This window comes from Phytophthora parasitica (genome assembly GCF_000247585.1).
Source record: "Phytophthora parasitica INRA-310 unplaced genomic scaffold supercont2.53, whole genome shotgun sequence".
Lineage (NCBI taxonomy): Eukaryota > Oomycota > Peronosporomycetes > Peronosporales > Peronosporaceae > Phytophthora > Phytophthora nicotianae.
In genome coordinates, this window is record NW_008649039.1 from 362,443 (window position 1) to 383,758 (window position 21,316).

Genomic DNA, 21,316 nt, shown 5'->3' on the forward strand with positions numbered 1-21,316 from the left:
ACTCAATACGAAATTAACACTGCGATACGTTTGAAATTGATTTAGAGACGGCAACCATCAAATTCTCAACTAAGAAAAGTAAAAAAGTCCAATTGTCGCTGGCGAAGTGGGGGGCCATCCTTATTCGCGCTTCAGTTTCTTCCTATTGACAAATATTATATTATTAAATATTAAATATTGAGTATCCAAATATCCAGAGCTTCCCGGGCGCAGCACGGCATTAGTGGCTACATGTAGCCACTTGCGTGTAACCCCGTTACAACGAGCACCATATTTCACGACTTACGGCTCGAATGGGAACACCGACACGATGCCCAGTGCTTGAGTCACAACAACTTTAATGTGAGTTTCACTATGGTGATGTAGTGACACAACAAAAACATGTGACGTGCGCAACTGCAACTTAAACATATCTTTTGTGGCTCATTCTCCAATCTGCAGCCAAAGGAAAACATTCACTCTGTTTGGTAGACAACTGAAGCTACGGCAGTATGCACCCGCCCACCAACCCAGTAGTACTGGAGGACTCGTGGCCATTCTACTCCATCGGGAGACCTACCGACAGACTCGTTTCACGCGGCCAAGTTCCCCGACGGATCAGTGAACTACTCTGTAGAGCACACATTTATGCGACATTTGTTCATAAAAGGACCATGGTACAATCGTCTATGATTAGCTACATATATATATATATATATATACACACACTCACATACCAGCGCGCAGCAGAACAATAAATGACATTGTATATGATGCATAAAAGCTACGTGCGTTATATATACTCTATTCGAGTGGATGTGATTGCACGTTGGTGCTCCAAAAGGACGACGCGTGTAGCAGCTTCCAAATAGCGACTATATGTCATGTACTCGCTACAGTCACCGTGACAACGACTGTACTCGTGGAAAACATATATGGAATGTATATAAATATTACAGTGGAAATATATTACGCTCGGAGGTTGCCAGCTAGTTCTCTACCAGTCGGGATAGTTCGCGATTTTGTCGAGATAAATTACATTTTTTTCAAATGCACGCTAGAAATTCGATGTGCGGTTAGGGGTCGCACATAGGGTTTAGTTTTAGGTTTAGGTTTAGGTTTATGTTTAGGGTTTAGGGTTTATGGAAATACTACCTTTGCGGACGCCGCATCCGTTCTCTCAGACGTACCAGGCCTCACTGTCGAGGGTGTGGGCACTGTGCCCCTCTCGTTATGCCAAGAGATCGCCGATATGCTGGTGAAACAAGGAATGGAGGAACAGGAGAACGTCTGGGTTCTCTTCCCCCACCTTATTAAGATGAACAACCCTGCGTGGGCTACGGTTGTTCAGACACTGGCTGAGTTGAGCTCAAAAAGGCTCGGGATCGACGACACAGAGATGCAGCCGGTATTGTCCACAGTGATAGTGGTGGGTGCTAGAGGGAGGCTCGATAAGCAGCGAGCCACGAACATCAGTCGCTCCATGGCGACGTTGGTGGTGACGTTGCCGTCTGAGTACGTTGGAGGTGACTATGTGGTATACGACGCGGAAACACCAAGAGATTAACACCATAATATGGGCAAAGCTTCTGTAGTGCAGGCTACGCATGTATGTACTTAGCCAGCCAGCTCCACCTACATGTTGTAGTTGGGGAATCAAATCCTGAACAGTATCCAGAGTATAGACAATGCTATATACGGCATATCGACACTCAAAATGACAAGACACACCGTTACGCGTCCTGTGTTGACATGGCTCGCGTCCAACCATTGGGGCCAAGGCAATTAGGACCATGTAGACTACAATAGTTATTCACTTTGCTATTTACCTGCAAATACACTAGACCAAACTTCCTGGGAGCTCCGCCGGCTCCCCCAACCGTGTCTTTACTTTCGCTGGACACTACAAGTAATTCTTTAGCAGATCTCCTGCTTAATCAAGACATGACCAAGACTAGAGCTCAGAGCTCGGTCCTAGCTGACGGCGAGGCTGAAAGAGGGCCAGCTCCCATTTTCGCGCCTATCGTCCCACCGCGGATCACCAAGACGTCCCATGCGGCGTTGGTGAAGTGGCGTAAGGAGCGGCGGGAGTACGAGGACACCATCCGCAATCGTGCCAAGGGCGATACGGATGATCTGATCGTCTCGATCAAGAACACCTTTGACGAAGGACTTCTTCGAGAGTGGTGCCGTCTCCGATGGAAAGTATCCATCGATGATGTCACCGGCTCCACCATACTGGAGGAAATTGAGAAAATCATTTCCTCAGTGAAAAACAACAGTGCGCCCGATATCGACCTAGAAATGGCCGAAAACCTGCACATGGACTTAAGTGAAAGTGATGTTCACGAACGAGTGATTCAATATTTCAAAATCTGTCGCGAAATAATTGAAGATCACGAATGGAATATTTTCTTCACTGGTCCTGATGGGACAAAGCAGTTGTGCTCCATTCTGATAAAGTCGCTTGAGCCTAAGGCTCTGAGAGAAGAGGTGGACCGGACAGCGCGTTTCCAAGTGCGAAAGGCACGAGAGGACGAGGTCATACTTCACGAACTGATCCTTGAGAAGGCACTCGACCATGAGAAGGCTTTTCAAAACCAACGACGCGCCAAGCGTGATCGTGACCGAGGAGATCGTGAACCTGATCGTGCATCCGTGCGTACAGGCAGCAAGAAACCTATCAAGAAACCGAGGCTAGCGGATGTGACGAGTACTACTGGCTCACAGCCAGTTACCAAGGCCACTGACCGTCCGAAAGTGCCTCCGACCCCCTGCCCTCACTGCGGTGATGTCCATTGGCTGTCCGAATGCCCCACGGCTACGGACAGCAAAACGGCAGAGATTCGTAAGAAATTGCGAGCTCAACGTGGTGAAAAATCAAAAAGAGAGGTGGCACGCCTAAAACGTCTTCGTGAATGTATCCCCAACGAAGAAAAAACTGTCATTTTAAATGAAGTGATGGAACTGCCGTATTGTGCCGACAAGCTGTCCAGATGGGCTAGCCAGCCAACTACTACAGTGAGGTTGAAGCGTTTCACTAGCAAGAAGGCGAAAAAGCAGAGAACAGTGACTACTACAGAAGTGAAACAAGCGCTTAGGCCCCTGGACGAGGAGAACTTCACGTGGCCGACTCTGAACGAGTTCAAGGAGACACAACAGCAGCATCAACCAATCGCAGGCGCAGTACGAGGTGCAGACGACGTGCTGAGGGTGAATAAGAGAATCTGGATCCCAAGGGCGTGGGTGGACCTCACCCAGCGGCTGTGTGTAATCGCCCACTGCGGAGCCCAGGGCCACCGTGGCGAGCAGGCGATGGTGAACCACCTGCGTCGACTGTTTCATATCCCCGACATTCGGGGCGTCGTGCACACATATGTGTCGACGTGCCTATTGCGCCCTCATGTGAAGGGTGGCAAAATGATACGTCGACCGTGGGGTGAAACTATCGAGTGCAATGAAAGAAACGGAGTATTGCATTGGGACTTCCTATCACCTGGCGAATTCATCGGAGACAGCAAGTACTTGCTCGTCCTCAAGGACCACGCCACTCACTTCTGTGAGCTCGTGGTGTGCGATGCAGCTGACAGTGCTGTTGCCACCGCTGCCATCCTCGACTGGCACAGTCGATTTGGAGCTCCACCAGTGTGGGTAAGTGGTAACGGCAGCCACTTCAAGAACGAAGTGGTAGCTGAGCTTTCAAAGCGACTGAAGAGTCAACAAAACTTTATTCTAGCATACTGCCCCTGGATAAACGGGTCAGTGGAGCGCGTCAACCGCGACATCCTCCAAGTGCTACGGGTGATGACGCTAGAATACAAAGTTTCTACAAAGGACTGGGAATATCTAGTACCTTTGGTTCAAGCCAGCTTGAACCACACTGCACTACCTTCGCTCGGCAACCGAGCACCCGTAGAACTCTTCACTGGATTGCAGTGTCCATCGCCTCTGGCAGAGTTCTACCACCCCGGTAGCAAAAAGCTAGTCATTGTGCCGAAGAATTCGGATGCAATTGACAAACATTTGGCTCAGCTAAGGCAGAGCCTGTGCACAATGCACCAACCTATTGTAGACCAGCGTTTGAAGCAACGTCTACTCAACAAAAAGAAAGATCGAGGTGACAATGTTGTCAACTTTGACGTAGGCGACTACGTTTTACGCTCACGCGTGGACGAAAAGAAAAGGAACAAGCTACTAGTAACGTGGCAAGGACCATACAGAGTGGTCCGAGCTGACGTGCATTCCTTCCGAATCCGTCACTTAGTGACAGGGTGTGAGCTAGATGTTCACGAATCACGTCTAAAGTTCTACGCAGACAAAAATCTGAACGTAACCGAGGAAATTCTCGAACACGTGGCCTCCCAGGGCATCATCCTGGCCATCAATGAGCTGAAAAAGCATCGATGGAACAAGTCTATCAAGGACTATGAGGTTTTAGTTAACTGGAAAGGCTTGGAGTCCGTAGAAGACTCCTGGGAACTGCTGACATCTCTGGCCAAAGAAGTCCACGTTCTACTGAATCAGTGCATTCAGAAGCAGGGTAGTAAGTTGCCTACGTATTGGAAAGACTATCAGTCCAAATTTCAATAAGCAGTTCCGCATACTTTTGTCAAAACAAACAAATTTTTGCCAATCTTCATATATTGCACACTAACATATAGTGGTGATCTATATCTACCATTTGAAACAACTCCGAATTGATTCTAATCAATATTAGTGTCAATATGAATTATTTCAAATCAACTTCAACTGGTTGCACTAGTTATAGTTATGGCCGGGACATTCCAATCAACGACCACTGAAATTACGTTACAGAAACGTGCATTATTATCAGTCGTACCCAACCACGTCATAATTATTGAACAGTGACGTCACAATGACAATTCTGATCACTATTGGTGACAACTCTACCTCTATGCGGAGCTGGCTTGGAGGGGCAGTGTAGTGCAGGCTACGCATGTATGTACTTAGCCAGCCAGCTCCACCTACATGTTGTAGTTGGGGAATCAAATCCTGAACAGTATCCAGAGTATCGACAATGCTATATACGGCATATCGACACTCAAAATGACAAGATACTCCGTTACGCGTCCTGTGTTGATATGGCTCGCGTCCAACCATTGGGGCCAAGGCAATTAGGACCATGTAGACTACAATAGTTATTCACTTTGCTATTTACCTGCAAATACACTAGGCCAAACTTCCTGGGAACTCCGCCGGCTCCCCCAACCGTGTCTTTACTTTCGCTGGACACTACAGCTTCTGGCAACGCTGCGTTCAAGCCGCAATATGTGGTGTGCCATGCCGGATCGTCCTATACAATGGAGGAAGTTACGAGTGGGTACTGTTTGATGCTGGATTACTCGCTGAGCCTGCCGACGGGGCTGCCTTTTACTAACCGTCCCCACCATCGTAATACATTGAGAACGGAACTTGCCGAAGTTGTTAAGCAACTTAAGGGAGGAGATGATGTGGAGGCTGGCACACACACTTACAACCAAGCTGCCAGCATCTCCATCCGCAAACCCATCCAAAATTGTGTCCGTCCTCGCAAGTGTCGTACTTCCTAGTACTTGCTTAAGAATATTTCTTGTTTGCTGGAGAGATAAAACTATATCTGTACCATTTATAAGAATAAGTGCTTAATAAATTAGAAAGTGTGAAAGCAAAAACAACAACGGCAAAAACACTCATCTCTGGGACCCACCAAGCTGCTTCGACAGATATCGGTTGATATCCGAAGTTCTCGTCTTCATATCCGTCAAGAGCCCAAGCTCTCGGCGAACCTGGGCCGGAATCGAGATGGACTTTGCTCCACGATACGAGTCGAAAATGAGCTTGTTTGTTTCGTGGTTGTGCGTAGATATCTGAATTTATGAATACAAACGAGAAGTTAGTTTTGCAACAATCGAGAAATAACTCATCTTACCTCAGTGTCCGAGTCCACTTGCACCTCCCATGCAGCAATACCCTGTTTGACAATCTCGACACACCGTACCAGGAAGCTCGCCTTACATCCAGTGTACCTCAATGCACAAATGCGGAGACCCTCGCCGCGGGAGGATTGCGTTGAGCCATGTGTGCACCACACACGCTTGAAGCTGTGCGAAAAGCGCTCTGGTATGTGGGTTGCGTTAGCACGGCTAGTACAACAAAACGAGCAACATAGAGAGCATCATAGAGAGCAACATATTAGCCGTTAACATGTTAGTAACATTCATCTCTTTCTCCACCACCATAACTTCAGACCTGTTGTTCCTGGCTCGGGTATCGGAGCTCCGGACGTGGAAATGGAGGAAGTGCTTGGCCCCGTAAAGGAGAAGCACTTGCTCAAACTCTTCCCAGCTCTTGAACGACTTCTTCAGCAAACCTGGCTTGACGTTAACGACGCCATGTCGCGCCTTCACTATCTCTTCACCAGCTTCGAACGTTTTTGTTCGCCGTCGCTCTCAGAGATCCTTCACCATTTTCGCAGTACTAACGCAGTTTGTGAGGTCGACCCAAGCACATGTAGACGGACGTCCATCCTCGATGTTTTCTCCAGCTTCTTCATCCGGGGCGTGTCTTCTACGCCTCGACTCAGGTCGCTTCTTCCGTTTATCACGCTCTTGCTCAGCATCGGTCCGATCGGCGCGAAAGTGACCCACGGATAAAATCTCCAGTGAAATCAAAAACAAGCAACACAGTAAGTAACATAATTAAATTATTCAGCAACATAATAACGTAACATACCCACACCGCTAGCCGTATCACCATCCTCATTCAGTGCATTTTCATCGTGACCCTCGTCCACATTCGAGTCCGCAACCGCGTCACCATCTTCCACATTCGCGTCACCTTCGTCCACATTTGATACGCGTGTCGCCGGATCCGCAGTATCGTTGCCGTCGTCCGCCACCGACATTGGCGCGTCGTCCTTCACCGTGGTTGCAGCACTAGTACTCGCGTCCTTCTTGCCCGCGTCCACGCACTGCTCAGTCACTACAAAAGAAGACAAACTATAAAATAAACAACTCAATATAGATATTTGCCGTTGAGTCCTCACTCCACTCGTGCTGGTCGCGGCGGTAGTCGTGCCAACGTCATCTCTCGTACCCAATGCTGCGTCACCACTTCCCAAGTCCGCCACAGCCGCTGGCGCGTCCTTGGCCTCTACATCCACGTCATTCTCCGCCATATTCACGTCTGTTCTCGCCCAGAGCCGCTTCCTTATTGTCCACAGGCACGGCGGCGTCAGCAATCACCTCGTCGTTGTCTTCTCCCTCGAGGCTCTCTATGTCGGCCTCTTCATTTGCCGTCTGTCGTCGCAAATGGGTCATCAACGTAGTCTTCATCGCTGGAAGGGTCACGGGTAAATCCGTGAACAGATCGAACGTAGTCCACAGGCTTCCTCTCGCGTAACCAGTGACCTATACAGACAAACCACAGCATCATAAGTTAGTGCAGGTGTTGGTAGAACGTCGCCGGTCCTTTTGGCGGCTTTAGTCTACCTGTAGATTGCGCTGGGCGCGCTGGTTCGCGCGCGCCCTGCTTCGTCATCGCCGATACGAGATGCCAGTACGCTTCGTACTTAATGTGCTTCGAACTTAGCAGAAAAAAGATCTTGTGAATTTTCTTCTTTTTTGCTATTGAGATTTTCTGAGTAAAATATATTACGATAAATTACCCAGCAACACAAGCACGCCTTGTGTTGCTGTGATCGGTTTGTTGTCGTGTTATAACGAAGTTGTACTGTAGTACCTACTCCGATTGTAAGCGCATCTCAAGCAAGTGAAAAGTCGGAGCTTTTCAGCCCCAGCGTTTGAAGCTGGCTGGCACCACCACTCGACCAGCATCGAAGCCACCGGCGTGAGAGAAAACTGTGTCGGTGATGGAATTTTTTTTTTTTTTTGGGGGGGGGGGGGGGGAAGCTGAAAACCAAGATTCCAGCCGGATTGCGATGTTCAAAAATGAATACCATTGCAGATCGGCGATTCAAACCATTTTAACGCGTCGTGGTTCTTACAACCGTTACGAAATCCACAATAGCTTTTTTTTTGCTGTACAAGAAGTGATTCCTTGAGCGCGACGATGAACCGCAGATTAATCAGGGCCACGAATATTGGGCACAAGAAGCTAGTTCGCTTTTCGTAAGGTCCTACATGAAGAGCCTTCAAGGTCCAACGTGCAGTGTCTTTTACTGACTGCGAAGATGTTGACTGATGGACTGTTCTGGTGGTGAAATGACGTAATCGTTTGACCAACATTCGGTGCACTCGTTGAACTATACCTTTCCAGGAACGACTCTTGCCGCTGATTTGCGTCATCATCATTTCTTGCAACCAGCTCGTCACTCTCAATTTTCTGCTGTCCAGCTCAAGTCCCAACACACTTCCCAAATGGCGGCGTTCTCGTCGATCAAGCTCACATATTTCAACTTCGGAGGCCGTGCCGAGCACGTCCGACTGGCGCTTTACATTGGCGGTATCCCTTTCGAAGACAAACGTCTGAGTCGTGAGGAATTCGGCGCTCTCAAGAGCTCATTCCCGTTAGGCCAAGTTCCGGTGTTGGAGGTGGATGGGCAAGTGCTAACGCAGACTGACGCTATCTTACGATACGTCGGACGTCTCGGTGGCCTCTACCCAACTAGTTCCCCCTTTGCGGCGCTCAAAGTCGACGAGATGCTACATGCGTTATGCGAGATGGCAGAGCAAATGTTTCCCTCTTTTCAAGAAAAGGACGAGGACAAGAAGAAGGCGATGCGTGAAGAGCTGGCAAAGATCACGATCCCACACTACGCAGCTTGCATTGAAGCTCGTCTCGAGAAGATGCACAAATTGCCAACCTTCCAGTCGGACGTTGTGTACGTGCACGAGATCGCTCTCTTCACGTGGATGAAAGCCTTTAAAGAGGGTTTCATGGACCACATCCCGACTACGATTCTGGATGGCTACAAGTTCCACAACATTACGTTTGACAAAGTTGCTGCGAACCAAAAAGTCAAAGAATGGTACAGCCTGCCTCATCGCCCACCAACCAAGCTGAAGCTGACCTACTTCCCAGTCGCGGGTCGAGCTGAGCCCATTCGCCTCGCATTCTTCATCGGCGGGATTGATTTTGAGGACGTGAGACTCTCGTTTGATGAGTACGAGAAGGTCAAGTCCGAGCTGCCTTTCAACCAGCTACCTGTACTGGAAGTCGATGGCGAGCCCGTATCGCAGTCGTTGGCTATTCTGCGTTATGTGGGCAGCCTCACTGGCCTCTATCCAACGGACCTGCTCGCTGCTTCTCATGTGGATGAAATCTTCGTTTTGATCGATGAAATGTTTAACAACCCCGAGTGGCGCGCGACTGTCAGAGAGAGAAGCCCGGATAAGCAGCAAATGATGCGCAAGAACTTGTCAAACGATCTTATCCCGAAGACACTCGACTTCCTAGAGAAGCGTGTCGATGCATTCAAGGGACAATACGCCACGGGATCGGCGTTGACGGTGGCTGACTTGGCTTTGTACGCGTTGATCCTCCTCCTGAAAGCTGGCAAACCTGGCATCCCTACAAACATCTCCGACCCGTACAAGAATTTGCTACGTGTTTTCGACCAGGTGAAAAAGCACCCGAAAGCCATCGAGTGGAATGCAACTCACGCGTGAGCGGGGGGAGACGAGGAATTCGAAAGAGCAAATCTCTTTCAAACGAGATTGATACATGTACTTCGTTGCAGGCTTGTAGCTTCTTAGGATCTGATACGCTCGCGCAATTTTTTTTTTTTTTTGCATGTACTGCTGTCTCGTTTGGGATGAAGCAAGTTGCGTCTGGCTCTTCCAGAGATTACCACAGCAATTGTCTACTTTACTGCAGCAATTGTCAATTTTGCTGTAGGCACAAATAATCTTTAGAGATTTGCTGCATTTCCGTTCCACCGCGACCATGCGCAACACCGGATACGTCCACCTTGTCGCCCCTGCTGGACTTCACCCCGTGCGTCTGGCGCTCTGCATCGGCGGTATTGTCTTCGAAGAAAGGTCTTTATCACCAACTGATGTTGCGGAGGGGCAGTACGCAGAGTTACACGTGAATGGAACATCTTTTACGCATTTTGATGCTATGATTCGTCTTGCGGGACGTCTGAGTGGCCTATATCCAGTCAGCTCCCCCGTCATGGCTCTCCATGTCGATGAAATTCTTCACGTTCTGAACGAAGCACGAGCTAAAACAAACACCTCAAGCGAATTAGAGACGACCAACATCTTGCGTTACGCTTCGTCAATCGAGGCACGACTTCAGCGTCTGGGAGGGATTCCCGCGTTTAAGGTTTTGAATGATAACGTGTTTCTCCATGAGATCGCTTTGTACTGCTGGGTCAAGTCAATTAGGAAGACGGAACTCGATGTTGAGGTTGACAAGCATAAGTGTATCTTCGCAGCGGCGTCGAAGGTGGAGAATCACCCAAGAGTGAAGCACCTGAGCACACAAGATTCAAAAATGTACCCGAAGCTGAAGCTCACTTATTTTCCGTTTCCTGGACGTGCTGAGCCAATTCGTTTGGCTCTGTTTATCTCTGGGATTCCTTTTGAGGACGAGCGCATTGATGTGGAAGAGCTAAACAAAAGACGCTCGACGCTGCCGTTTAACCAGCTACCGGTGCTTCAAGTCGATGGAGAGGTCGTCTCACAGGCCCTAGGAATTCTCCGCTATGTTGGCACACTCGGGGGACTCTACTCGCCCAGTAATAGCAAGGAGGTTTTCCGGATCGACGAGTTGTTTTCCGTAATCGATGAATTTTATAGCTCCTACACTTGGAACGCGTCGTACTTTGAAACGGACTCGGTGGAGCAGATGCGGTTGCGAACAATTCTGGCGAAAGAAACTCTCCCCAAGACATTGAACTTCCTCGAGCAGCGAACGTCGAAGTGGAATGAACGCTATTCTGTGTGTGCCAGACTCACCGTTGCGGACCTTGCTATTTACTCGTTGCTATGGACGTTTCAAAGCGGACGCATTCTTGGTGTTCCAGTGTCTGTAGTTGCGCCGTACAAGATGTTGCTCGGCATTTATGAAGCTGTCGCCAATCATCCAAAAGCGCGTGAATGGGGTTTTATGAAGCACTGAGAATGAAATCAGGTGATAGGATACCAGAAAAGAATGCGTCGGTCACAACTGGCGGAAATGAATTATTGATAACAATTCACTCCCGATCAGCCCGTGCTTGCGCTGACTTGGTGTCTCGAACGACCTTGCAATACAAATCCTTGGGGTCCACCCCAGTTTCAAAGATGAATGAAATACTGATGTTTCGACACGTTAACGCCATTCACGTTTTCGTGTTCACGACCCTCGTTTTCCCTCACACTTAGTACTGATCACCTGGAAAGTAGGTAAAAGTGCCAAGGTATTATGGCAGACCTTCTAGCCACTGTCTTGAACTTTCGCAATGAGCATTGTCCGTTTCCATGATAGGCAGTGCTTAACCAATCGCTGACTGAGTGGACATTGCTCCAAATCCAAGCCAGTAGAAGGTTGATCTCCGCGTTATATTCTTCTATGTAGCTGCCTTCTGGAGCTCTCGTACTGCTCACGGGTATTGTTGACAATTACAATTGCTCTCGTATCGACCTGTGAGCTTCCAAAGTCAATGGGCAACAGAGCTCGACTCAGTTGAGTGTGGAAGGTTTTCCTGAACGAATCTAAGCGCCGCAGAAATGTCCGCAAAGTCGGTTATCACAAACGAATTTCTTTCTTCACGAAAAAAATGTTTCAGTTCGAGATTGTGTGGAGAAACGTACGCTTGGTATCTGCAAAGTGAAGTCCTTGTTGAGACGTGCGATCTCGGCTTCCAACCACCGACGCCGAACAATTACCAACGATGCCAACACCACACGTTGTTCCCATGGAGAATGTGCTTGCACATACGCTGCTACGTCTGATATAATAGGGCCAAGAACGCTCGAATTCATGTTCTGAAGCATGGTTGCGACCTTCGTAAATAGGTCGTTCTGGCAGCTTGCTGCTAATATCCACAGTAATCCTGTTGCTTTGACGAAGCTATAAGGACTTCAGGGACAAGTTGCGCCTTCTCAACTGCTATCGTCATCAGAGCCGTCTGAGCATCACAAGCTTTTGTTAAATGGAGAGCTAAAGCCATGGCATCCTGCGGCGACATTCGATTCATAACGTTTTTCAGTGGTGTACACACCATATTCCAACCAAAGTTCTCGATTAGGAAAGCTATCATATATAGTGATGGAGCTAGCAATTCCTTCTTCTTCAATTTTTCAAAGAATCGGATAAAAAATAGCCACACCAACTCCACATCCCCAGCTGCAGCAACTGCCTTGCACATACGTTGGCAAAACGTCGTGTAAGGGTGAAATGCTGTCGTTTTGGTCGCCATCATTCTCCTCATTTCCGGTTGCAATATTCAGGAAAGATCGCATTTTTGATGCATTCACGTGCTTGTCAGTTATGATCAATGATAAAGCGGCATCCTCGCCAAAAAGGTGGGCGGTATTCCTTAGGTCATGTGCAAAATGCCACCCCACAACAGCATACGCCTTGTACTTAATCGTTGTTACCACGACTAATTCGTCGCGACTTACGTACTTACCCCACGTTGAACGGGACGATGTTCGATCGGGATTCAAGAAGTTCATCGTGCTCGTCCAGCCAAGCGTGTCATTTGGGTATTCCAAGTCCCGCTGTTGCAGCATTTTACCTATCGTCGTAAACCACATAACAGACTCAGATCTCCGTCGAAGTTTCCAACGGGATTCTTCTGCACCGATTCCCCTAAGGGGTATCCGCGGGTAACTGCGGTACAATGCACTGTTATCATCGCCGCCTAGGTCCTTCACAACTTTGGCCGTGTGTTCAATTCTGGCAATATAAAACTTCACCTTCTTATCATCAGAAACAAAACTATTTGCCTTCTGCAGAGCTTGGAATCGTGCTCTATCAACCCCAATCATTCGCTGGGACCCTTCCATTTCAAAGCGTTCATCTGGACCATTGTCGTTCGCCAACAATAGTGCAAACGTTCCATTCGTTTGGCCAAAATCCTCGATAGCCTCCTTCAATTCTCTTTGCAAAAACCTCCTCGACTGGTTCACTGGTGCCACAGTCTCACCACTCGGCAACCGTATCGAGTATTCCAGTACCACGCGATATCCTTTCTGCACCTCTTCCAGTTCATACTCTGCCCCCGCCACATACACTGCATAGCTAGGGTTGAACGCTGCTTTCCTGGTCGACTTGCCGAAATCAAATCTGTACTTCTGTGTAGTATCTTCGTCATCAAACACGACCAAGTTTCCTCCCTCATGTAGTGATGACAACTGTACCACCAAGCTTGCTACTACATCTTTCTGCTCCTCACCGTCCTTCTGTTTCTTAATGTGTGCTCCTGGTGCGTACACCACCAGTTTGGACAAAATGATGTCCAGCAGGACGTCCTGGAATCCTAATTTCTCACCGATAGCCACCCCCAGGTCCCCGATCTTGCGGTTCCACTCGGGATTCTTCATCCAAAGCTGATCTGCTGTAAGCTCCCAACGTGTGTCGTCTTTATCCTCCACCCGTGTGCATATATCTAACAACACGACGCGAAACCCTCGGACAATGGGATGGGGGATAACACTGGGCGTCGCGCACTACCAGACCGGGTAAAGCGGGTAGATCGACATCCGAGCCTCCGAACGCATACAATACAGCGTTGTTCACCCCAACGCGACCCAGCGCGTCACTGATTTTCACACACGCGGCGCCTCGTGGTGCGTACCCGCTGTCATCCGGGTCGATGTCCTTAAAGGGCCAGTACACTTGCTCTACCCCTTGCGGTGAGATATTCTCATAAGCGTGTTTGTTTCGATTAGTGGATAAATTAAAATTATTGATTGGCTAATTAAAATTGAACTTGCACTCGACACTGCATTTGGAAAAAAATTCTGGGGGAGCATTGGTACATCAGCGACAGCGACAGCGAAGCCTCGGTGAACTATGGACATGAACGAGAGTATTTCGGTGGCAGTGACAGCGAGGAAGATGAGGGAGAGAGGCGATTGGAACGATATTGGCCGTTCAGTTCCATTGGTACAGCAAACGACACATTAGTCCCAAAAGGACCAATTTGCAAAGAGATGAGCGAAAAAATCTTGGGGAAAGTAGTGTCAGCGGAAACGAAATATTTATTTGGAGGCGCAGCTACAATGTTGCCGGGGCTACCAGGACTGGAGATGAAAAGTTGCGGCAACATTTCTCTTCCGATACGAAAAGAAAATGCAACGGAAATTGAGAATTGCGGCAAGCAAGTTCGTGACAAAGTGTGGATGTTGACAGGAGATCAAGTGACAGTGACAGTGAAAAATTCCGAGTGGGTGGAAGGGATCGACAAGTTGTGTCAAATGAGTGGGGACAAGCTGGGGTTCAAGAACATTGCCTGCGTCCGGTGCTGGATAAACTGTTGCTGTGCGGTGAAGGAGGACAGTTTGAAAGGCAAAAAGACATAGGTGGGGCCTGCTGTGTTGCGAGGTTGTTGGTACAATTACCATCGGTGTGTACTGGAGGCGATCTGCTAGTCGTTGATGAAGGAGCGCAGATTCAGAGTGTATACAAGTTTGGCAAAGAGGACGGAGCTGCTCAGTTTGCTCCATACTATGCCGTGTATACTGCTGGTGCGTATCGTTCCGTGAAGAAAGTAACGAGTGGCTATTGCTTGCTATATTCGCTGTGTCTACCACGAGGAATGCCCAGTTTGAATGGGAAAAGTTTGAATCACCTTCAGCGAGTACAGCTTGCTGAAAGTATCAAGAAGTTGGTAAAAGTGCAAGGTGGAGTTGCCGTTAAAGGCGAAAATGGGGTCTCGAATGCAGCGAACAGAGGGGGTGATGCCAATGAAAGCTCGATATTTGCTTTCATGCTCTCTCGTTCATGTGGAAGTTTTCAGATAGAAGGGAAGGAACCAACGCACTGTCGGGTGCTGACTTGGACCGGTATCAATCATTGGCAGCTGCAAATGCACTTGTACCTTCAGAACAGCAGCTGAAACTATGCATTGCGGGTCTTCAATATAGACCAACCGGGTATTATGGTTGGTGGGATGGATCGGATGTGCCACAGAACGTTTCGTGGTTCTCGCTCAGTGGGCAAAAGTTGGGTAATGGTAGCACTACTTCTCTCAAATGGACAGAAAAGCTTAGGTTTTTGAATCCAGGGAACGAAACGTTTAGTCAGTTGTGGAAGCAGTTCGGTGAGGACAGCCTTGCCACTCAGGAGCGTTATGCAATTGTTGGATGGCCGGCATCCACCAACATCAATAGCATAATCAAATTAATGGGAGACATCGCCGCTGCTGAAATGGCACTTTCCGACAATCGAGTCGACATGATCAAGGTGAAAGAGATTCTTCAGTACAGATCTGAGCAGGAACGACAGGAACCTCCGTATCGCTATGGCTATGGCTACGATGAATACGGATATTCCACCCAATGCCACTACATCTTTGTAAAACGATTTGTAAGGCGATCGCTGACTCGAGGGACGTGGCAGTTATCGAAATGTTTTTCAAGACGTGTTTCTCTCGACTCAAGGAAAAGCGTGAATTGACTTCTGCGATTGTGGTTGGGGGCAGGTCGGTGAGTCGTATTTGAGATCCATCGATCACCACACAATATCATACACAGATCGTCTGGGGTTCATTTTGTCTCTAGCAGACGCACTGGAAAACAATTCGGTCGCACGGATAGCCCTCACGAAAGCTGCGGTTGAGAGAGCTCAGTCTTATTCAAATATGAATCCGAGTGCATTCGCTTTGTTCGAGTGACCTGGATCGACTTTGGAAGCATGCATTGCGTGTGGGACCCTTCCAGTTTTTATGGCCAATAGCACTGTTATCATGAAAATGAATGGGAGGTTTCTCGCACCGACGGTGAATGCCCTATCGGCCTTGATAAAGAGGGAGAGTTTACCAGAACACAAAGCTGAGTTGAGCTCTCTTGCTTCCCGACGTCGGGCTTGGTTGCTTGGAGAGATCGCAGATATTTCGAAGCCGTTCACATACGAACTCCCACCATCCGATGTTCCCGAGGCAGCGGCATTGACTTCTTTTCTTCGTGGACCAGACTCCATGTACATTATTCGAGACTTTACAGGCATTGCACAAGCTCGGTATCGCGTCGCTCTGCTCACCCGAGCACTGAAAGCTACTGGGCTCACGATGACAGCTGAGGGGCGTGGTAGAAACTCGTATGTGCGGCTAGAAAAGGCGGTGCGGGGATCACCGAAAACAGCAATTGCCAGCGCACAAGGCCGAAATCGTACGTTTGGAACGCATAATCCTTCCTGGTAGCGAAACCATCATTGGGAACAAGCGGCCCCGAGATAAAACCTCAGGGATCTTCACTATTAACTAAGGCTGGGTTTTGGTAGCTTCGGATATCCAGATGTGTTGGTACTTGCGTTGCAGCAATTTTCAAGTCCAACCAAACATTTCACTTAGAAGCTGAGACCGTGGACACCGTCCGAGCAACATTATGCGGTGTTGTCGTCATTTCGTTGTGAGCATTACTACCAGTAAGTAAACGTAACGATTTTCTACGCTGAAGAAAATATTTGGATGCGAGTGAATTTGCGTTTACCTTTTCCACAAGATGATTCAATTGTTGATGATAAAGCAGACGAATGAGGTCAGATACCAAGTCTCAATCGCTAGACGGGAAGTGCTCACCTTGTGTACAAGTACTTCGAGCACAATGAGAGTTATAGAGACAGCAGGCTTTCACCCCAAGCTCTTCAGGAAGACACTGGAAGATGTATTTTCGTTTGCAATGATTCAAGTTGTCGTCATTTGCTTATATCAGCTGGCGTAAAGTGCCAATACAATGAACCGCAGCACTAAATTTGTTCATCAAACTTCTCAAATCCTGGCAACAAAGTTGGATGCTGGAAGTTGCTTAGTTTTAAGAAAATCGTATGATAAAACATACTTAAGTATTTCAGAAGGCTGCGCTGGCTTTCTAAAATTCACAAATGTATCGTATTTTATCGTTTATTTGCGTAAAGCCATTCACGAAAAGAAGAGCAGCAGCATTTACTGGTTGTGCGCGGCGTTCCACTCCACAACCTTCGGGTGTTCCGCCACCAGCTTGAACACGCGCTGCAAGTTGTCGTACGAGTCCGCGATGGTCTTGGCGAATCCAGGCACACCACTCTTGAAGCCAAGCAGCACACCGTAGATAGCGAGGTCTGCCACAGTGAGGTTCGCTCCAGCCGCGTAGGGGCCCTTGTTCGCAGTAATCCGTTTCTCCAGGAATTCCAGCGTCTTGGGCACCATACCGCTGGACAGTTCCGCGCGCATAGCCAGCTGCTTCTCCGTGTCCTTCTCACGATGAGAAGCACCCCAAAGCGGGTAGTTGAACATGTCGTCAAGGATCGCAAACAGCTCGTCAATGCGGTAGGCTGCAACCGGGTCGGTCACTGGGTACAGTCCCGAGAGCGTGCCGGCGTATCGAAGGATAGCCAAAGACTGGGCAATAACCTCGCCGTCCACTTCCAGCACTGGCAGCTGGTTGAACGGCAACGACGGCTTGAGGTTCGTCAATTCTTCGACAGTGATGCGTTCGTCCTCGAACTCGACGCCTCCGATGTAGAAGGCAAGACGGATCGGTTCTGCACGGCCAGGTTTGGGCATGTAGACCAGCTTAAGCTTGGGTGCGTTGTGCTGCAGCGTGTACCATTCCTTGACCTTGGGGTGATTGGCGATCTTTTCATGCGTCTCATTGATCAACTTGTAGCCATCCAGTACTGTAGTGGGGATGTGGTCGATGTAGCCGGCACGCAGAGACTTGACCCAGGCGTAGATGGCCACTTCATGGATGAACACATCCTGGGACTGGAAGACCGGGATCTGCTTCATCTTCTCGAGGCGAGCCTCAAATAGACCAGCGTAGCGAGGGATTGTGACAGTGGCCAACTCCTCACGCATGGCCTTCTTCTTGTCCGCGTCGGACTCGCTGAACGCCGGGCCCATCTTCTCCTCGAGCTCGCCCATGGCGTGCAGCAGCTCGTCGATCTTAAGTGCCAGGTAGGGCGCGCTAACGGGGTAGAGTCCTCCCATGCGACCGGCGAAGCGCATGATGGCGTGCGACTGGGTGAACACCTCGCCATCCACTTCGAGGATCGGCAGTTGTCCCAGGGGCAGTGACTCCTTTATGGCAGCGAATTGCGCATGGCCGATGCGCTTGTCCTCGAAAGGCACACCGCCGATGTAGAAGGCCAGACGCTGGGCCTCGGCACGCCCGGCGGCGGCGAAGTAGATGAGCTTAATGGACGGGAAGGCGCTCATCGCGGAGGTAAAGAGATCTTGCTGGTGGGAAGGTGTAGTGGTACACGTGGAGCGAATTGAAGACTGAGGAGGAGGAACGCTCATCACGCAATGTAGAAGTGAGCAATCGCCCCGACTGTACAAATGTATGTACGCAAACGGATCTTGATGACGTCAACTATGGCTGCTGCCACCGACTGTGTTAAACGGAAGTTTGGAGCACCGGAAGTACCAAAAAAAATAGCAAAAAAAAAAGTTGCCAAATAAACTAGCGCGACAAGAAGTGGACGTGTTTGTAAACGTTAAGGGGTTAAGTTATATTATGTAACGAGAGGTGTTGCACAAGTAGCAGCCCGACAAAGATATCTCAGCCGCTGAGGCACAACGACCGGAAGCCTCCAAAGCCAATCTCCGAGATGCGGACTGCGCCCAACACGCCCATGACGATGCCGCTGACTCCAATAAAGACGGCGACAAGGAAAATCACCAGTGCCGACTTGCGGTACTTCTTGATCAAGTACGACATGCCCAATTGTCCAATGAGACCGGCCACGAAACCGACCGTTCCATGCCACAACGCGTGGTCCACCGACAGCGTGCCCAGGATGATGAATTGAATCGTAGTAGCAGAGGACGTGAACAGGATCATGGACGACGACGTCGCTGAGGACACTTGCGGCAACAGTCCCATTTCAATCAACAGTGGACCCTTCACCATACCTCCTCCAATACCCAGGAGACCAGCAGCTACACCGGCAGCGGTGCACAGCGCTGGGTACTTGATGACAGCATACTTCGTCCAGATCATATCTCCCTTTGCATACGTGTAGTCAGACGCCTGTAGCATCGTGTGGAACCGACTGATCTTCATACCAAAGTAGATCGTCACGCTCATGAAAAACGGGAACGAGACGATGACCAGCAGCCAGTAGCCAATGCTTCCGCACGACAGGCCAATGACACTTGGTGTACCGTGGCCACCTTTCGCCATCGAGAACAGCACGAGACCAATCCACGTCAAGAACAGCACGCCCATGTCCGCCATCGGGACAGTGCGTCGAGCCTTGGCGATCTCCTCTACTGATAGAAACTTCATTGGTCTCTTGTCCTGCAGTCCCCAACTCAACAAAGACTCGCTTTCGTTCTCGTCACTGCTGGTCTCATCCTCGGTGCTCGTCTCTGTCGTGTTGGATGAACTGTGTTCCTCCTCATTGCTGGCCTTGTCTGCCAAAATCTTCAGTCGAAGCTCCTCTTTCTCAGGCGACTTGTACACCTTCCACTTTAGATACGCTCGTGCTACAACCTGGAACTGCTTGAAGTTCGACTCGTACGGCAGCAACCGCCAATATGCCACAATGTCCGATACGATCTTCTTGTCCGCGTCCGCTTCCTCCTTCCAGATCTTTTTGCCCTTGTTGTATGTGCGTAGAGCCGTCTTGGTTAGCAGCCACACAATGCAGATAGTAATGAGCCACTCGGGGAAGACTGCGTTCATGTTGACGCCGATGATGGTGCCCGCCAGCGTCATGGGCTCCATAAGCAACATTGTCTCGTAGTCGATTAGCGGACGGCTACGCACCAAGGGATGGCGTTTCCGTACATTTAGCAAGAAACTGGCAATGGCTCCGCCGAAGATCGTGGCTTTCGAGAGCGGCACCGCCTCGTGTGACGACATGCTCATAAGCATGATGTACAGCGGCACCAGCAGCCCACCACCACCAAGGCCGGATCCCGCGGCTAGGATGGTGGCCACGAACGCGCCGATAGACCCGGCGATTTCTTCGTGCGACAGCGGGAACAGAGCGTCATCTACGCAGACACCGGCGCGGCATGTATTGTGCTTCAGACCCTGTGCCAGGCAATCGGTGGCCGCCTCGCAATACACCTCGGACTCCACATCCAGCACTGGTGAATCGTTGACATTTTGCGCGAGTGCCAAGCTCCAAACGCAGAGGCAGGTTACCACTAGCAGCAGCATGGAGCGCGGCGTCATGGTGAGTTCGCAACAGTGCGGCCAACAAGAAGTGGACTCCTCATTCCGGCGCACGCTGTAGTCATACAGTAGCCTTTGACTGGTGCGAATCGCGTGGACAAATAAAAATGAGCGATTGGATAAACCGAAGCCTCTGTTAGCCAATCAAAGAAATGATCCCGTCGTAGCTGGCACGCCTAGTGAAATGCTCATAGCGCCTAAAAAAACTAATTAGTCCTAATTATGCAAGTTAGGCGTTTTAGGCATCCTATTAACTCTATTTAGGGCATAAAGATAATTGAAAAAAAAAATCCTGTTTTTTTCGTAAATTATGTGAGAAACGCAAAAATTAATGTCCTGTCCACATTTTCGGCTCAGAGACTCGTCAGCAGGAGATCGCGGACCTCGCCGTACATCGGCCCAATATCGCTAGGAAAAAATTCGCCTTCAATTGTACGCCCATCACAGGATCATGTGTAGGTATGAATAAAGTGCAGCCATGAAACGTACTCCTCACTTGTGTTCATTTTGACGACACCAATGTTTGACGAGGGTTTATCCGAGTTGGAGACACCGAAGAGCAGCTCGCAGCCGCTCTCTCTCTCTCTCTCTCTCTCTCTCTCTCTCTCTCCTCTCTCGAGATGATACTGGTCACGCACGGCCACAAGCTCCCGTGGCCTCATCGTGGCTGGAGTGGGTACCGTAATTAAGCGCGCGAAGCCAACGATCGTCTTTTCCGGGCCTCAAGACGATGTAGCCCGCCCCGTCGTCGGTGCCTTCGGTGCGAACGAACCTGGCGTCACGCCGGTAAGCTTTGTCTCGTATTCTACATCCGGATGTGATAAAGACGTTAGGCTTTACGTTCGCTGCTGGCTTTCCGCCCAAGGTCATCAGTGTGGAAGAGTGGACCTGGTACAGGATACACGGAAGTAGCATATAGAGTGGAAGGCAGTATTTCGACGAGGAGATTTTGCTCGAAACGCTCGTCAACGGGCGGAGCGCTACACAGTGTAGCCTACACATTGCTGTTAGCTGTCCCGTTGAAGGATTTCGTGGAGTTCCACAGCACAAAG

At 49.4% G+C, this 21,316-nt stretch overlaps 11 protein-coding genes across 11 annotated transcripts; 5 read left to right on the plus strand and 6 right to left on the minus strand.

Annotated features, from left to right (window-relative positions):
• Positions 1–1,231: 1,231 nt before the first annotated feature.
• On the plus strand, positions 1,232–4,569 carry PPTG_16139 (hypothetical protein; the record flags this gene model as incomplete). The annotated part of the gene is made up of 2 exons (XM_008913484.1): positions 1,232–1,494; positions 1,824–4,569. 2 exons carry the CDS (start codon positions 1,232–1,234, stop codon positions 4,567–4,569), a joined length of 3,009 nt encoding a protein of 1,002 aa, XP_008911732.1.
• A 377-nt stretch (positions 4,570–4,946) lies between these two features.
• Positions 4,947–6,218, minus strand: PPTG_23837 (hypothetical protein; the record flags this gene model as incomplete). The annotated part of the gene is made up of 5 exons (XM_008913485.1): positions 4,947–4,964; positions 5,379–5,596; positions 5,687–5,846; positions 5,909–6,122; positions 6,184–6,218. 5 exons carry the CDS (start codon positions 6,216–6,218, stop codon positions 4,947–4,949), a joined length of 645 nt encoding a protein of 214 aa, XP_008911733.1.
• Positions 6,219–6,591: 373 nt separating this feature from the next.
• On the minus strand, positions 6,592–7,156 carry PPTG_23838 (hypothetical protein; the record flags this gene model as incomplete). Its single annotated transcript, XM_008913486.1, has 2 exons — positions 6,592–6,635; positions 6,712–7,156. The coding sequence occupies 2 exons, from the start codon at positions 7,154–7,156 to the stop codon at positions 6,592–6,594; spliced, it is 489 nt and encodes a 162-aa protein (XP_008911734.1).
• Positions 7,157–7,266: 110 nt separating this feature from the next.
• PPTG_16141 (hypothetical protein) lies at positions 7,267–7,518 on the minus strand (the record flags this gene model as incomplete). Its single annotated transcript, XM_008913487.1, has 2 exons — positions 7,267–7,388; positions 7,470–7,518. 2 exons carry the CDS (start codon positions 7,516–7,518, stop codon positions 7,267–7,269), a joined length of 171 nt encoding a protein of 56 aa, XP_008911735.1.
• A 1,499-nt stretch (positions 7,519–9,017) lies between these two features.
• Positions 9,018–9,730, minus strand: PPTG_23839 (hypothetical protein). The gene has a single exon (XM_008913488.1). It carries the CDS (start codon positions 9,581–9,583, stop codon positions 9,248–9,250), a length of 336 nt encoding a protein of 111 aa, XP_008911736.1. The 5' UTR covers positions 9,584–9,730; the 3' UTR covers positions 9,018–9,247.
• On the minus strand, positions 9,716–13,845 carry PPTG_16144 (hypothetical protein). Its single transcript, XM_008913489.1, has one exon. The coding sequence runs from the start codon at positions 13,476–13,478 to the stop codon at positions 12,231–12,233; it is 1,248 nt and encodes a 415-aa protein (XP_008911737.1). The 5' UTR covers positions 13,479–13,845; the 3' UTR covers positions 9,716–12,230.
• On the plus strand, positions 9,886–11,067 carry PPTG_16143 (hypothetical protein; the record flags this gene model as incomplete). The annotated part of the gene is made up of 1 exon (XM_008913490.1): positions 9,886–11,067. The coding sequence occupies one exon, from the start codon at positions 9,886–9,888 to the stop codon at positions 11,065–11,067; it is 1,182 nt and encodes a 393-aa protein (XP_008911738.1).
• A 1,035-nt stretch (positions 13,846–14,880) lies between the features above and the next one.
• PPTG_16145 (hypothetical protein) lies at positions 14,881–15,555 on the plus strand (the record flags this gene model as incomplete). Its single annotated transcript, XM_008913491.1, has 1 exon — positions 14,881–15,555. One exon carries the CDS (start codon positions 14,881–14,883, stop codon positions 15,553–15,555), a length of 675 nt encoding a protein of 224 aa, XP_008911739.1.
• Positions 15,556–15,823: 268 nt separating this feature from the next.
• PPTG_16146 (hypothetical protein) lies at positions 15,824–16,297 on the plus strand (the record flags this gene model as incomplete). The annotated part of the gene is made up of 1 exon (XM_008913492.1): positions 15,824–16,297. One exon carries the CDS (start codon positions 15,824–15,826, stop codon positions 16,295–16,297), a length of 474 nt encoding a protein of 157 aa, XP_008911740.1.
• A 669-nt stretch (positions 16,298–16,966) lies between these two features.
• On the plus strand, positions 16,967–18,554 carry PPTG_23840 (hypothetical protein). The gene has a single exon (XM_008913493.1). The coding sequence runs from the start codon at positions 17,336–17,338 to the stop codon at positions 17,885–17,887; it is 552 nt and encodes a 183-aa protein (XP_008911741.1). The 5' UTR covers positions 16,967–17,335; the 3' UTR covers positions 17,888–18,554.
• On the minus strand, positions 18,540–20,359 carry PPTG_16148 (hypothetical protein). Its single transcript, XM_008913494.1, has one exon. The coding sequence runs from the start codon at positions 20,262–20,264 to the stop codon at positions 18,639–18,641; it is 1,626 nt and encodes a 541-aa protein (XP_008911742.1). The 5' UTR covers positions 20,265–20,359; the 3' UTR covers positions 18,540–18,638.
• Positions 20,360–21,316: the final 957 nt, after the last annotated feature.